This window comes from Acipenser ruthenus, chromosome 7 (genome assembly GCF_902713425.1).
Source record: "Acipenser ruthenus chromosome 7, fAciRut3.2 maternal haplotype, whole genome shotgun sequence".
Lineage (NCBI taxonomy): Eukaryota > Metazoa > Chordata > Actinopteri > Acipenseriformes > Acipenseridae > Acipenser > Acipenser ruthenus.
The window spans coordinates 16,903,999-16,920,494 of NC_081195.1; the positions used below are offsets into that span (position 1 = coordinate 16,903,999).

The 16,496-nt window shown below is 34.6% G+C and overlaps 1 protein-coding gene across 2 annotated transcripts in view; it reads left to right on the top strand.

Annotated features, from left to right (window-relative positions):
- Window positions 1-2,689: 2,689 nt before the first annotated feature.
- LOC117416275 (AT-rich interactive domain-containing protein 5B) overlaps window positions 2,690-16,496 on the top strand; it is an 85,317-nt gene continuing 71,510 nt past the window's right edge. Inside the window, exons 1-3 of one of the 2 annotated variants that reach the window (XM_059026496.1) lie at window positions 2,690-2,792; window positions 3,232-3,486; window positions 13,116-13,350. In XM_059026496.1, the coding sequence (XP_058882479.1) occupies window positions 2,772-2,792; window positions 3,232-3,486; window positions 13,116-13,350 (511 nt within the window). In that variant the 5' untranslated portion in view covers window positions 2,690-2,771. Of the gene's footprint in view, window positions 2,793-3,231; window positions 3,487-10,002; window positions 10,335-13,115; window positions 13,351-16,496 lie in introns of those variants that run through there. The other variant, XM_034922262.2, reaches the window with a different exon arrangement.

Consider the following 16,496-nt stretch of genomic DNA (forward strand, 5'->3'; position numbering starts at 1 on the left):
ATAAACAACAAAAGAAAGTGTGTGTGTATGTGTGTGTGTGTGTGTGTGTGTGTGTGTGTGTGTGTGTATATATATATATATATATATATATATATATATATATATATATATATATATATATATATATATATATATATATATATATATATATATATATATATAGGCTATATTAGGTCCTGTGGCATAGCCTTTAGTCTAAATCATATCTGGAGTGTGGAGTAGTGGTTAGGGCTCCGGACTCTTGACCGAAGGTTGTGGGTTCAATCCCAGGTAAGGGACACTGCAGCTGTACCCTTGAGCAAGGTACTTTACCTAGATTGCTCCAGTAAAAACTCAACTGTATAAATGGTATATGTAAAAAAAATAATGTGATATCTTGTAACAATTGTAAGTCGCCCTGGATAAGGGCGTCTGCTAATAAATAATAATAATAATGTATAGTAGAGAGATGCCCCAAGGCATTCCATTGACGTTTCCGTGTGTAGGTCATTCAGGAAACTGACTCATGCTCCAACATGCCCCAAAAAAGCGTTTATATATTGATGTATTTAATTTGGAATTCCTCGTTAACGGGCAATTTAGAAATACATACTGTATGTAATAATAATAATAAAAAAAAACCACTGATCTCTTTAATAATAACAATATTGTTGTTGTTGTTGGTGTTTGTTTTGTTTGCTACAGGCAGGGATTTGTAAAAGGACTCAATTACTACCCCCCACCCATACCCCTTTATCAACGTGTGGTAGACTGCAATATGTTATCAACTGTATACTGAATAGGCTGCAAAAAAAGAAACGCTACATTCATTTCATTAAAAAACACTGATGAGTAAAAATAATGAACCTGTTGTATCATTGTCGCTCAAATGTAACTTATGATGTTATAAATTAGCTTTTTTTTTTTTTTTTTTTTTTTAACGTGCTGTATTTTGGTTCGTTGTCTTACTTATTTCCTGTTGTTAAGCCAAAATCAATTCAGTTATAACATTGGAGTCAGAATCTCTCATAAACACGACAGCTCTTGCCCCACCCCTCTACTCTTTTGTCCTGTCTAAATATAATTAATGACAGTGAAGTGGTTTCAACATAAAGGGGATTTTCAAATTTAATATGACGCTCTCGTTGGTTTCTCTGTAAAGACAATTTGCAACATTGTATATTTCCTCTATCCGGAATTCAATACACTTCTTTCATAAATACTCAGTTTAATTGAGCTTGCTTTACACTCAGCTATCCTCGTGATTTGAGATCCAGTACTGCATAAGGACGGGTATAAAAATAGCTGGGTTATAAATGCGGCATACTTTGAACTTCCATATTTGTTAAACATTGTTAGACTTGTTTGCAGTTTACAAAAAATAGCCCTGCCTCGTGGTTGTGAGGTAAATTCGCTAAACTGTAATATAATAAAGCTGAACACAAGAACGTCGTTATGAATAAGACATCGTACAATTTAAACGCATTTGAAGCCTGGGAAGCATTGCCTCTGTAATGTTACTTTGTTTGCTATCATCAATATTGATCGCTGTTCGCCTGTTCATTGTTCTATTGTACTGTACACGTTTCTACTAGATATTTGCATAATCTCGCTTGCAAAACGGTATCATGCCCGAGGCTTGGGAACAATAAACATGCATTTAGACAGAGTTATTATCTCGGCATTTTAATATTCATTGCTATTCCTGACTCATACGTGTTCACAAATTATTTATGCACAACAACTTTATAGTTACAAACGACCTTATATGAATTACGTTGTGTGTGTTAAAAAGCCCTGCTTCAATTATGTGCAAAAAAGAGAACTGGACCCCCGAGACCCGAATATCAAAAAGCGACACATTAGATGAATTTATATTTATTTTTCAAACGCAGTCTATATCTAGAGACATTTTTTGATATATTTCGAACGTTAAATATTCATGTTCAGAAGAACCACAATAGCAGGGTTTCGACCTCGGTTGTTTCAAAATCCCGTGATGGCTGCTTGCTTTTGAATTTCTGGTGATTCCCGATTTTTTTAAAACAAATATACGTGTATAGGCTTATTATTCATGTTTATAGATGTATGCAAATATCGTACCAGTTACTGACAAGCTACATTAGGCTATACTATCAATAACCTATTCTGTTAGACCCAAAATACCAACGTCGTTAGCGGAAAGCTCATAACCAGGATTTTAAAACTACCCCCCCTCCCAAAAAAGTCACAATCTAATCTAATACATGCAATCGAGAAAAAAATACGAAGAGCGCCCCTGAATCTCTGCAGGAAATGTTCTTTCTATATACATCAGTCTCATAACAGGTCCTAGCAGATACATATACAGATATTCGTACATTTGAATGCACCAAAGTTGCAAAAATGCAATACTTATTAATGATTTGCCGCAGCAATATCTATAAATGTAAATCTTACTATGAAATGTGAAAGTGAGAGTTTTTCCAATCTGGTTGTTTTTAAAAGACAGGTAGTTTCAATCTGTGGAAAGCGTGCATTGGCTCGTTTGTTGGTATTTGGAATTTAATCAAAACGATTTGGAAATTAACCGGTGTGATTTTGACATAGTTTTAAAAATAAGTAATTAACAAAATATTAGGTAGTAATTCCGGACATTTTAAACCGCCTGGTTTTGGAAGGTTAAGATTTCATATTGAGAGTTTGACGGATTTTGTGTGAGTATGCGTTTTCTCCTTTCAGGACCTTTAGCAACCCATTCAAGCCAACAAGTTTGGAGAGAATGTTGTGTTTAATCAATTCAGAACGTCGAGATGGAGCCCAACTCGCTGAAGGTATTATTATCTACTCTCCTTATGTTATATATATATATATATATATATATATATATATATATATATATATATATATATATATATATATATATATATATATATATATATATATATATATATATGTATGTATATGTATGTGTGTGTGTGTGTGTGTGTTTACATTTTACTAACTTTTTGTTAAATGTACCCCTTCCGGATACATTACTATTCATTTTGACCCCCCCCCCCAATAAATACTGTAAACTTTTAATAAAAAAAAAACAAAAAAAACTTTACATGTTGAAAGAGAACTCAAAAACATATTTTGTAAAAAAAAATGTTAACAGGTCAATTTCAATGTTGATTTTTATGTATGTATTTATTTTATTTTTTTATTATTGATAATAACGATAATAATAAAATAATTGTGTTTAATCATTTTTATTTTTTTTTTCCGTAGTGGGTAGGCTCAGCTTGTGGCTTGCACGGATCATACATTTTCTACAAGGCTTTTAAATTTCACCTTGAAGGCAGACCAAGAATTTTTTCCCTTGGCGATTTTTTCTTTGTAAGATGTAAGCCGGAGGATCCGATTTGCATAGCAGAACTACAGCTGTTATGGGAAGAAAGAACGACCAAACAACTTTTATCCAGCTCCAAACTTTATTTTCTCCCAGAAGATATCCCCCAAGGAAGAACGGCCAGTCACGGAGAGGTGAACATAATGTTTTGTATTATCTATATGTTGCTGATTATGTCAATAAAAAAGCCGGTGCATGAATGGAATATGACCTGTATCGCCTCGTAGTACTGGCTATTTACAGTGACGCACAAGAAGCAAGCACTTAGCATGTTTTATTTTCATTTATTGTAACACTACTGTGCTTGTACCGCTGAATACATATTTTATCTTACTCAAAGAGCCGATGTTTTCAAACAACAGCAAATGTAATTACATTACAGAGTGTTTTTAAACTAATTATAATTATAATGCAGTACAGTACTTGTGACGTATGTGTGTCATGTTTGAATTAAGCGTATTCCACTCACAGAATGGAAAAATAAACACATCCATTTGTTTGTTGTCTTACATATTTCTGTAGCGTGTATTGCCATATTTAATATGTTATAAGTAAAATAGGGCGGAAATTACAACATGGAGGCTTTATGAGAGGAAACGCTGTTGAACTAAAGTACGTGTGCAAATAACGTAAGGTGATAAATGACAGGTAGTAATAATAATAATAATAATAATAATAATAATAATAATAATAATTGCTAGATCTGCAGGGGCGTGTTTTAATAGAGGTATAACTAGCACAAAGACGTTTCAGAGTGAACAAAACATTCACTCGTAAGCCATAAAATATGATCTGTCAATTTCAATTTACAGACCCGAATGCATTTACCATGTAAAAACACCAGGGCAGTAATGATATGGCCACACTGCCAAGAAGTAATGCACGCGGACATTTTCCCTATACACGTTTAACTGCTATCAACGAGTTACTGTAGTTGTTGTAATTGATTAATAGCCCACTACGGAAAGCGATAACACCAGCAGATGAGTTGCCTTTATGGAGCAAGAGTGACATTTTATGAAGGTTGTTACGTCAGTGCGTTTGGTGTTGTAGGTTCTGATTATTGAATGAGGATCGTAGTGCGGTTTAGAATATGATAAGCTAATAATAGCTGACAATAAATATGCCAGATGGACATATATTTCTAATGACTTTGATATATAAAAAATTTGGCACACTTATAAAACCTTTTTTTCCCCCTGTTGTTATGAGGATATCAAAATAAGTTTATAGGTTAGTCAGGTGAAATATGGTAGGGGTAAAACCTGTTATGTCCCGCACAGGCGGTGTAAACACTCGAACCTGCCAGGTTTTTAAAGAAAACAGCTCTTGTCTCCTGAACTTTGTTATTGTACCCCCTCCCCCCCCCCCCCCCCCCCCCCCCGGACTAAGGATCAAATGTCCTTTTTCATAATAGGCAACAGGTTTCTCCAGCACCTTCCCTACAATATCGTATTCTGCCAGCCAGATATGTGGTTATGCCTCCATTCGGATACAGAGCAATAAGATATTGCTTTTAGCCCGTACTGTATGTACACCGTCATTTAACTGTAAAAAAAAAAAAAAAATGTAACCAGTAGAGACTGTTGAAAAACATTACATATCTGACCTCTCATTTGCGCTCAAATCAAAGCCTTGTATCTGAGATCCCTCCCACTAACTGTTTTAAGCTCCCCCTTCCCCCACCACAATTGCAAGTACTGCATATTATTTGCTTTTCAAATTTATCACGTTTACATGATTGCTGACAAGGACAATGCTTGGTATTTTTATGTAGTTTACCTAACTAGGGGATGGGAATCAGTATAGTACAGTTTTTGTTTTGCTATTGTGATTTTTACGTTTTGTTTTATTGGAAGAATTATATATTGTCAATGTACAGCCATTTAGACTTTTCCATAGGCGATTTAATTGTTCACGTTTCAAAATATTGTTTGTGTATGTATACATATATAGTAATACAATTTCTTATTGAGTGTGGTACTGTAGAAGCTGATATAATATATTGTTAAATAAAAATAATTAAACAGTATAGCTAACCTTAATGTGATGCCATTGCCATTTGATACAAACAGAAAAACATTTCAGATGGCTGTACCACAAATATCGGGAATATTTGCATATTGTGTAAATGGTGTATATTGCTAGATTTGAATTGACATTGTCCAGACTTACTAAAATCAACTGTATTTGAATAACAGTGGCGTCTAAATTGAAGCTCTCCTGTGGAAACACACAACCAAGAGACACACAAGCTAGCAATCTGTAAAGTGCCAAAACTGAACAGAATTTGCATAATCCTGTTCCAGTAATGAATATGCTTAAAGGGCAAAGTGGTGTGGGGGAGCATGCTGTTTACCTGCCTTCCCTGTTCATGTGCTGTAGTTTGATAATTCAGTAGCAGGCCTCCCATCTAAATACTAGAAGGACTTTCTTAAAAGAAAGACCAGTAATTGAGCAGTGGTTTGGATTGTACTGACATGTCTGACTGTATAGTGTAAAAACTGCTTATTGTAATCACAGGTTTATTGAAAGAATATATATATATATATATATATATATATATATATATATATATATATATATATATATGTGCATTTATATACATATAACATGCACAGATTATATTACTTGAACAACTTACAGTAATACTACTTATAGCACTTGTCTTCAAGGGCAAAGTGTTTTTTTTTTATTTTGATATTTCTACTTCTGTTAATTATTACCTTTTAGTTTATATACTTTACCCAATGTTTTCATGAAATAGCATACCTCTGTTAGACTAGTAGTAGTGTGTAAATCAGGCAAACATAACACGCCTTTAATATGCAAATGCATTGTGCAATAAACACTTGTGATCACTGTGATAAAAGCAGGTAGTATGTTTCCAGATGCTTTCTGTTGTACGCCCCAGTGGTGCAATTTCCCCTTTGGCCTGAGTTAGTCATTCATTAGTAGAATAGAGGCAGCAAAAACAGCAACAAGCGCTCAGTGATCGTGCACTGGCAGCTGGCCTGTTGAACCTAACACTTAGAGCTTGAGCCTAGAGAGGGCAACATAACACTCTCATTAAGACATGAGCTGTTTTTACTGAGTTGAAGTGACTGTATCTTCCTTTTGAACCAGTGCCTGCAAACACTTTCTAACAATAAATGACTGCCTAACATTGAAAGGACAGCCGTTTTATATACAGTATGTTTCATTCTATCAATGTTTCTTGACATATGTAGTATGTAGACACATAAGTAAATATGTAACCATTCCAGTGCGAATTAGTCTAAAAATGTGTTATGTAGGCTATTATTTATCTTTGCTGATCCATATTAACAAAGCTTTACCTCTTAAAATTAAAAATAAATACATAAATAAGTGTTATCTGCTTTGATAAATTAAATACTGTAAGGTGCTGGGTATATGAAACTTCCAAACTGTTGTTATGTAAACCACTAATATAAAAGTGTATTTAATTAATTAAAAAGAGGTAACAGGAGGTATGGTTTTTGAATAGGGTGTGTTGTTACCTTAAGCAGTAATTTTATTGTGTTGTGTTTACTTACTAACTGAAACGGTGATGATTACTCCAGGTAAATATGCCACAGGACTCTTACATTGAAATACAACACGTCTCTCCTGGTACTGTAAGAATGTTTTACAGCGCTGTACAGTATTTAAATATGAGAAAAGGAAGGTAATCTTAAAGATTAAAATGAAAATGGCAACTGGGAAAACACCAAGCTGTGCTACACGTTTGGCCTCGTTTTCAAAACTTGGCAAGTGGAGTAAATTACCTCACTTAATTCAATTCCAAAAGTATAACTCTTCTGTGCTTTTACATTTTAAATCCATTGCTCTGTTTTTCTTAGTTAAACTCCATTGTTGAAGGACGTATAACCGAATATGGCTTTTTGTTTTGTTTAAAAGCTTTATAAATGGAGACTTCAATGTAGAAAATCAGATCCTGTTACACGTTACTCATTAATATTATCTTGTGGTTAAAATGTAATATTTGTAATTTGATTACTTTGTTGGTAAATGGTTAATGGTTGATAATGTCCACATTTAAATGACAGTAACCACGATTGATGGAGCATGCTATTTTACATTTTTAATGAGCTGATAAATATTTTGTTTAATATGTTGCTCCAGATGCTGTGATTAAAATCCCAGAAGTAGTTGTAATGCCTTGAGCATTTCAAGTGTAACAGCATATAGAGTATGTAGTGTTTACTTGATAGATACATCAGTTGGTTATTATTATAAAGTCATTTCGGTACAACACTTTCCATTTGACTAACTATACAGCTCTGTCCAAAAGTTTTGCATCACCTAGAATTTTAGTAAAAAAAACTAAAAAAAACTATATGAACATAATTGAGGTCTTTTACATCATGTACTCAAAGAAGCTAAAAAATGATCAAAAGTCTACTGTAAGTTTTCGAAATGTCATCTTTTTAAATTTTTGTCAGTTTTTCGTTAAGTATATGGAAAACTACGAAGCGGTATGTAATTGAATATGTTAACGTAACATTATTCAGCAGGTTACATTCAATTATATGAAGCAACATGAGGTAATTCTCTAGGATGATGCAAAACTTTTGTCACAGCTATATACAGGCAGTTAACATAGTATAATGAAATCCTTGACATGTCATTATTTACCTATCTGTATTTTCAATTTCATCACATTAAGAGGGTTCAGATTTCACCATGTATTTGATTTGTTTGCCAGTGATAACAATAAACAGTTTACACTGTTTATTCAAATTCGTACAAATTCGTACTGCTCTCATGAAACTCCCCAAAATAGAAAACTAAACTGTACAGGATTTGTTTTTGTCTTTTAGAGGAATAGTATTTATAAAAAAACAACAACAACATATGCTTCTGATTGTGTTTGATATAATAACAGGATGCAGTACAATAAATGATAATTATTTTCAGTGCTCAGGTATTATTTTGAATTGCAAAGCAGTATGGCTTGTGAGATAAACTATGGACTTTATTTGTGATTATTATTGCAGAAGCATTCTGTGGCAACACTCCAAGGATATTTCTTCTGCTTGGCAGTGGTCCATGTTTGTGTTTAAGGGTGCCTATGATATATATAGTTTAGCTAGGTAACCGGTTTTTGTTTCCTGAGGTAATGATCTCTAACTGAAATCCCCAGTTCATGTTCAAATATACCACAAAGGATACAATATGTTGAGTCTAAAGTTAGTGCATAAGTATCACATCAAAATAGGCTATGCACAGACCACCACATGACATGCCTATCAAACAATGGCAGGAGTGTGATATAAAAAACAACTGATGCATGACTTCTGACAGTTCTGTAAATGACTATGAAAATTACCCCCAAGCTGGTTTCCGTCTTTCAGTAATGCACTGAAAATATTCAGTTTTGACTTCTCATCATTAATATGAAACATGTTAATAAAGTTGTGAAACACATTTACTGTCAGTATCACTATGTTTTTTTTCCCCCAGCAACAGCCACTTTATGAGCCAAATTTTGTGCCAAAATGAGGTATTTCCTGCACATTTTTTATCATCAGCTTTAACAGTTCTTGTAGAGGGAATTTCTGTAATAGCGCTCTGTAATTGTTTGGTTTGATGAATAACACAGTAGCAGCCAGGTTTCAGGGGGAGGGAGGAGAGTTCAGCAAGCTTACTCCCTGGCAGCTGAAACTGCAGTTGGGGAATGTAAACAAACTGGAATGTAAACAAGGGCTCCGTTGTAGCTGATTTCACAGAAAGCTCAAAATAGAAGAAAAAATAGACAAAATAATGCTTTTTTTGTATGACACCGGTGCACGGTTCAGCAACTTTCATGTTTAAAGATATATGGGCCTGCACTGACAGACCAATAGAAATGCATTGTACATTTGCTCATGTGCTAATGCAGCAACTCCTGTCCATTCCAGGTTTGATAGGTGTATTCAATTGATTTGTTACTGGGGACCTGGTCAGGGATTCATTGTTCAATTTAATAATTTAAGACATGTTTGGAATAACTGGAAGTGATAAGACCCTGGAATAAATCAAAATGATGGCACCTCTTTAGCCATTGTGAAATAGAGTTAAAGCACCACCATGAACTTTGATTTAATTAAATCAGGGTTGCAGCACATTAACTATCTGTGTGCAAAATGAATCAAGATAATTTAATTACAGTTTTAGCTACAGTACATTTATTTGGACACTAACCACCAAGCAGTATTGTATTTTTTTTTCTTTTATTACCCTTGCCTCTTTAAATTTATCCAGAATTGCACATAATGACCTCAATAATTACCCTGCATTCCAGTGTATCATTAATAGCTTTATATAAAGTGCAACTAACGAAATATTACATTCAGCCATAACCAGCTGAGTGTTGTTTTACCTAAACAGTATGTTAAGTGAAATAATTAACACAAACACATGCTGTCCCAGTTCTTAGTTCACTCATAATTCAGTTTATTAAATGTTGCATTGAATTTAACATAGGGGCATGGTGGCTAATTATAGCACTAAACTTTTTAAGATAGCTTATTTAAAGTACAAAAAGGACTTCCTCTATTTCTGTCAAGCACATTGTTCATGTTAGCAGGTCAATAATTCAATAGACATGCAAGCAGGTGTACAAATCCTTTCTGACCTCGGGAATTCTTGCATTGACCTTTGGAAGCAGTGAAGTAAAACAGTCTCAGCATGACAGTTTGTGGGATCGCTGCTTTATTGCAAGGCTTTAGCCAGACTAATACTTAAATTCCTCTTAATGTGCAGTAATAGGTAGCAGATAAACCAGTTTATATAATTTGAACCATAATGAATGGAAACAATTGCTCCAGAATCTTTTATGAACATCAATGACTCAAGAACCTAAGCAAAACCAACAACTTTTAATAGAGCAGTACCATATGACAGAACCTGCACATTGGAAATCATTTAATATAGTAACATACAGGATTAAAAATAAATCTGATTCAAGCATGGATCGGTATGTATATATATATATGTGTGTGTGTGTGTTTTCTTTTTTTCATAGCTTAAAGTGCATTTGAAGCCACTTGCACTGTTAAAAACTCTAAAGACTTTGGATCACTAGACGAAAGAAAAGGTGTTTCAGGTTTCAAAAACTGTTGATAAATATCAATTTACTGAGCCCAGGTCACTTATCTTTAACTGTTTTTGAAGAATAAAGGGTTGGTGTTAATTCAGCTTTATTTAACAAAGGTCTTAAAAATCAATTAATTTTATGAACAGGACCCTTTCTTTTGTTGGGGGTGTGTCTTGTTTTGCGTAGTCTGAAGTCACAATTGAATTTATTTTTCAGGTAATCCTCTTTTTCTTTTCTTTTTTTTTGAAGAGCAAGCAATGACAATACCTATTTATCTTAGTGGATAATCAGTGTAATTAGGATTTAGACAGGGATGACTGTAGACTGGTAAAGGAGAACAACAGCTTACTAAGTCAAAGAACAAGGTTTATAAGAGGGGAATTTTTCCTTCGAGTGACAGCCAAAAGTGAAATATTACTATGAAGGAACTACCATGGGGTATATTTGCATAAATGGACTTGTCTTCATTTTTTCCATGTGTATGGAAATCACTCTTCAGTCTGTTGTAGGCATTATGAAATGAGATAAGTACTAAAATATGGCAGTGGTTAAATGGAAAAAAAATTGAAGCAAAGTAGGGAATATGCAAAATTGCGCAAGTGGGCTTACATACGTAGGATTTGATACACATGGGAAAAATACTGTAAGTTAATTCCTGGAACTAGTAATGCCATTAAAGATGAATCAACATTATTATCACCGCCCCCAAAAAATAAACATTTTCTTTTAAATATAGTTCCATTTTCCACTTCTGTCGTACATTTCCCAAGGTTAAAGAAGGAGAATTTTTATATTGAATATCAAATCATTTGAGGAAGTTGACTAAGTTTTACATCACAGTTGTTTTTCTTTCGGAATGTGTTGCCCTTTTAATTAAAAACACTGAGGAAAGAATGAGTGGGTGGGGCATGTATAGTGACATACTTCAGTAATATGTAATAGGGTGGGTTTTTTTGTATGCCGTTTATGTAAAGAATAATTAACTTTAATAGATGTGTTATTTTTCTTAAGTCGCTTTTAAACTGCTTTTGATAATCTGTAAAAAAAAAAAAACGGATTCAGGAAAATTTGAATGTTATACACAGCGAACTGCAGAATGAGAATTTTTGAAGGGCGAGGTTTGTAAATTCAACCATAAATTACATGTTTTTAAAATGAGTGCAGTTTTATGGATGTGTTGACATCGTTAATTCAAATACCTTTGCATTCTCAGGGATAAAAGGGGGGGAGAGAACAGATATTAATCATTCATTTTTACAAAATGCAATTGAGATTAAAACAATTGTTGTGGCTATGTTTGCTAAATAGTAAACTGTGTTCCTATGTGTGTGAACACATAATAGCAATGCTCTGTTTTCCAACTAAATCGCTTTCCTTGGATCTCTTTGTGCTTTTGACCTATGAAGAAGCACAATGTCCAGGATCTGGTTATGTAATTAAAAAATGTGCGTAAGGAATATTTCTGAATATTTTGGACATTTTAACCAAGTTAACTTTGCACAGACGTTAAACCTTGTTTGCTTTCTAGTTTGTTTACATTCCCTAAAAGGACACCAGCATCCTTCTTATTTGAAGCCTTATCGCCATTTGTTCTAGTGCTTATTTTACTACTAAGGTGTGTGTAGGAGCTCTTAAATAGAAGCTTTGTCACTTCAACGGTTCATACATTTTTAGACAGAAAAGACTGGTGTAAACTTGGGGTAAATACTTTGTGAATATGGCCTCTAACTGAACTAAATGGGCAGGCTTCTGTTCGTACCTGCAGCAGTAAGAGGTTATGCATGTTGCATAGAGAAACTAAAAGAAAATCGCATAGATACTGTACTAACATTTTATAGCTGATGTGGGCTTTTAAAAGAATAAAAAAATACAGGGGGCTCCCGAGTGGCGCATCCGGTAAAGGCACGCCGCATGGAGTGCAGCATGCGCCCTGTAGCCTGGAGATTGCCGGTTTGAGTCCAGACTATTCCACTGCCCACCGTGGATCGGAGTTCCCAGGGGGCGACGCACAATTGGCCAAGTACCACCCGGGTAAGGAGGGCTTAGGTCAGCTAGGGTGTCCTCGGCTCACCAAGCACCAGCAACCCCTGTAGACTGGTCGGGCGCCTGCGGGCCTGCCTGTAAGTTGCTCAGAGCTGCGTGGTCCTCCGACACTGTAGCTCTGAGGTGGCTGCATGGTAAGCCTGCAGAGTGAAAAGAAGGAGACGGCTGACGACAAACATTTCGGAGGACGCATTTGTCTGTCTTCATCTCTCCCTAGTCAGCTGGCAGCGGTAAGCTGGGTTGAAATTAAAGAAAAATAATAATTTCCAAATTGGGGAGAAAATGAGGAAAAATAATTGACGATTCCAAATAAAAAATAAACATGGGGTACTACCTCTTTTAATTTGTATCTTTTAAAGAGCTTCTCCATGATAATGATATAATTGGCACCCATTTTCCAGAAACATGTTCTTTATTGTCCTGTGGGCCATCAATCATTTCCATATTACAAGTCTCTGGGACTAAAATAAAAAAAAAGAAGTTATGTGTCAACACCATTTATTGTCATTTTATGAGATTGCAAGAATGTAGAAGGAATCTTAATGTCCCTCCAATACAAGCCCTGTTTTCTTTTTAATTTTTTTTTTATTGTTTTTTTGTCTCGCCTGTTTCTTGCAGGACGAGGTTATTGCAGTTTCAGAGAAAGTAATTGTAAAGTTGGACAACTTGGTGAAATGGGCCAGCTCAGATTTCTCCAAGTGGAAGTGTGGTCTCCAAGCCATGCCTTTAAAGCCATCAATCCAGAAGGAGCTGGGAATGAACGGACTGGTGGAGGCCTTGCAGAAATACAGACAATCAACACTCAACAGCGGCCTCAACTTCAAAGACGTCTTGAAGGACAAGGCTGAACTAGGTGATTATTTTTGGCGGTTTTATTAATGTGAGACTTGGAGAATGTTCTACAGTCGTTTTTTAGAGAAAGATTAGTGAAGAAAAGTATTTATTGTAACCCTACAAATGCTTTCTGTGTTTGTTTTCTGACCCATAGCAGCGAGCCTGGGGGATGGGGGGGGGGGGGTGGGGTGGGGTTGGTTGCTGTTATGTATAATAATATGTGTATGTGTGTATTTGTGTGTGTGTATATGTATATCTATATAGGTGCGTGTATGTAAAACATATTTAAAACATGTATGTAAAACATGTGCATACACCCTTATTTACCACAGAATATTAGTACAGTAATGTTGCAGTTCACCAGGTACTGACAATATGCAGTGTTTTGCCATAGTTCCTACTGGCTCACTGTGTTTGACTGTGCTTTACAGCAATTGACTATATATATATATATATATATATATATATATATATATATATATATATATATATATATATATATATATATATATGGACATTCTATAAGCGTTAGCCCTCTAACACAGAATTAAAAGTTAAGTAAACAAAAAAAAGGCCTTGTAAATATATTTTGCCACTCAGGATTAATGTTATCGATCAATCCCTAATGTACCTAAGTGAGCAACAAACAAAAAAAACAAAAAATTTAAAATTAACCTTGGCCGTATAAAAGACTTATCAATGGGCGCTCTTATAATTGCAAACAAAAGTAGGAATATTGGACACTTTCCTTGACAGATATTTTATGGAATACAGATATTAGGTTGTTGTAGTTTTTTTCCCCCAAACATTCAGATAATATTTCAGTTTAGTCTTTGTAGGTAAGTTCACACAGAACTGATTTTAGACAGTGTATCGGTTGTGTTTTTAAGATAAAGAAACATCAAGGTCAATACAATAGTTTAGAGGTGTATATTTTGTATATGTATAACAAGTATTTATACATCTCTTTGACATGCTACAGTTCTTGCTGAGTCCTTCACAATTCAATATAAAAGCTGCAGTGTAAGTTTTATTGGCTAATAAATTGTCATTTTTTTGGACTACATTTATATGCAGCAGATATTTGGTTGGAACCAAGAAAATGTTCTTCTGCAGGTTGATTTTTCTGCAGTAATGACCATCAATATTTTTTGGCATTTTAATTATGATCTTATAAGACTAAAGCAGTGACTGTACTGTCAGTGGAAAAATGAACTATAGGCTAAATGTTGAACTCTTTTTATTGTGTAATTATCCTAGTTTCAGGATTTTTTATTCACAACTTGACCACTAACCCAATCCCCTATAAAGTGTAGTTTATGCAGTAGGCCGGCTGTATACATTTCTGCATCTAGTTAGAGAATTGATCTGATTTCGTTTGTAATGTGGAAGGCTGTTCAAAGACATTTCTTATATCATCAATTGGTTACATGACACAATAGAACTTTGTCATAAGCCTAATTTTCTGTACATGCTTTGATCATGTTGACCAGCATAATAATGAAATCATTGTGAACCTATATTGGATATTTATTACAAAACATGAATTGTATAAACACTCAAAAGGATTATATTCAATTCTTCATAAATGCTTAACAGTATCAATTTGTGAGGTCACATCTGTCTAAATGTCAGGGTTCGACATTTTACTATGGGGTCTTCTTAACCACACACTAAAAATGAGTTCATAGAATTTCCACCATGTGTTTTCCCATATGATAAAACATTATATCCTTGGTAGTCGCCACTATTTGCATACTTTTGCATTTAAACATTAGTCACCACAGTTCTTTTGAGTAGATTCCCATTAAGCAGATAGTGGGAATAATCAATACTGGACTGTTTTGACATTACAGCTGCATACATAATCCACAGCAAATAGAAAGTGTGTTAATGGATTTATTTATTGCCAGATTTGTAACCTTGTAGCTGTTTGTAACTATGTAGCTGTTTTTTTTTGTTTGTGATGTTAATGAGTTGCACGTCAATGACTGTATCTGCCCGTTGTGTGTTGTCAGGAGACTAAATGCATTTACTCAAAATGCCTCTGAATTCGCTGGGTAAGCTAAATATTCTGGCAGAGTACCAGAGGCCATCTCTAGCTTGAATTTGCTCTCCTTTGTTATTCAGAGAAAGAAGGAATAATTCAGCAGTGCAGTATGCAATTGTGGGCAAAAAACAGCGTCGCTAATGAAAATGAATTATTAATTAAGCACAGACACAAAAACAAGTAATTTAAAGTATTTATGTAAAATAAATAAGTGAAACATGACAGTGACTCAGAAAGTATGCTGTTGGATATGTGGGGCAATAATTTTAATGAGCAAGCATCTGTTATGTTATCCATTTTCTAGGAATGACGAAACACACGGGATGGAACATTTGTTGCCCCACTCAGACCTCATCTGTACTAAATATTTTCCCTGAATAGACCATTGTTCCCTAAATAGGATTATTATAAGCAATGCAACCCACAAGTGCAGTGGCACCTCAAATGTCATCAATTTACTATCAATACAGAGTGACTGGGGTGGGATATTATTTGTACTTCATTTTACCCCCAAATTGGTTTCTTAAATAGTGACTACCAAGACTGGTATCACATTTATTATTGTTATTTTGCATATATTTGAAGAGGGAGTGGTTATCTATCCAGGGGTACTGCAGCAAGCAGCCTGAGTGAAAAATGGGCACCCAACTGTCCCACTCCCAAACACAACAAACCACAAGGAGACAGTACATTTCAATGACTCAAAAGTCAAGTTAATACAGAAATCGCTAAGGAAGAGATGTCATTTAAATTATTAGACACTGCAGTACACTGCAAGACACTGTAATGTGATGTTTTGGGGGCAATTATATTTTATAACATCATAGCAATTGTCTTTATAATAGTTTTTATAACCATACGTTAGTGGCTCCATAAGGAAAGTGGTTTTGTAATTAAAACATGCTGTAAAGCTAAACATATAGCTTTACAGCATATGTTTACAGCCAGGGGTTAAAGTTTCATTGGATTACTGGTCTTTCGTTACACTGCAGTCAAGCAGGGAGAACCCTTCGTGTTCAGAAAAGCAACTTATGTCAAAGTCCTGTGGGGAAATGTATCTGTATTTTGAAACTGGAGTAGACACAAAATATTTGAAGGGAACACAATAATTGATT